General features: G+C 61.7%; 1 protein-coding gene across 1 annotated transcript in view; it reads right to left on the bottom strand.

The window, feature by feature from the left end:
- Positions 1–107: 107 nt before the first annotated feature.
- The window catches only part of MNEG_5588 (hypothetical protein), a gene marked incomplete at both ends in the record, with an annotated part of 5,349 nt that continues 4,477 nt past the window's right edge, over positions 108–979 (bottom strand). The window contains 3 exons of the mRNA XM_014045934.1: positions 108–263; positions 566–607; positions 746–884. Coding sequence (XP_013901388.1) covers positions 108–263; positions 566–607; positions 746–884 — 337 coding nt within the window. The remainder of the gene's footprint in view (positions 264–565; positions 608–745; positions 885–979) is intronic.

The following is a 979-nucleotide window of genomic DNA, read 5'->3' as shown; positions in this document are numbered from 1 at the left end:
GGGGGGGGGGGGGGTGTGGGGGACGATTCCCAGAGGAGGGGCCCTGGGCTCCGCCGCGTCGCGGGGCCCGCGCCTTCTGACACCCGTATTACACACAAACGACCCTCTCACCACCTTTCCCCAGACGCAACGCACACCTGGCCGGCGCTGCCGGCGAAGAGGAAGAGGGGGTAGCTGCCGGCCGGCAGGGCCGCGTCAGTCCAGGGCAGCTGGATCACAAGAGGGTACAGGTTCAGGCCGCCAAGAGCCACCAGCTCGGGCACCTGTGACACAAAGGGTGTTTCACATGAGGGTTCAGGGTGTTTGGCGGTTGTGAGGCTGTGGTGTGGTGTGGGTGCGGGTTTTGGTGTCTTGGGGTAGGCAGTGTGCAGTTTCAAGGTCAGGGTGTTGTAGAGAAAGGATGTCGTGAGTTTGAATGGGGACCGATAGGCAGGGATATATCAGGCGTGTGCGGCGCCATCAGGATGGCTCAATAGGGTGGCGTGCTGGTTGCAGGTAACAAGCTGGATGAGGTGAGACCCTCCAAACAGCAATGCAGAACACCAGCCAAAAGATGCTGCCAGACCTTGGAGAGTGAGGCGACCGTGCTGGCTTTGAAATCAAAGATCTGAATGGAGGAGACAGGCACCCCCGTCTCCATCACGAACCCCAGGCCTGCAAGCACGCAACACACACACACACACACAGACACACACACACACACACCGCACATGCACTCACACACACATCCACCTCAAGCCCGCACCCGAGACAGAGTGGTGACCGTGTTGGCCTTGTAGTCAAAGATCTCTATGGAGGGCGTGGGCGTGCCCGTCTCTCCGTTTGCGTAGCCGCCAACAATCAGGGTGCGCACGCCGTCGCCCAGAGGCAGCTGGGTGGGGTACCTTTGGGGGGGAGGGTGAGGGGGAGGATGATTTGTACACAACATGAAGTGGCGAGCTCGGCGGCTGGGGTGGTTCCCGGGGGCGGGCACGGCGGG

This window comes from Monoraphidium neglectum (genome assembly GCF_000611645.1).
Source record: "Monoraphidium neglectum strain SAG 48.87 unplaced genomic scaffold scaffold00845, whole genome shotgun sequence".
NCBI classification, from domain to species: domain Eukaryota; kingdom Viridiplantae; phylum Chlorophyta; class Chlorophyceae; order Sphaeropleales; family Selenastraceae; genus Monoraphidium; species Monoraphidium neglectum.
The sequence above is the reverse complement of the archived record's forward strand: the minus strand, read 5'-3'. Positions and strand labels throughout refer to the sequence as shown.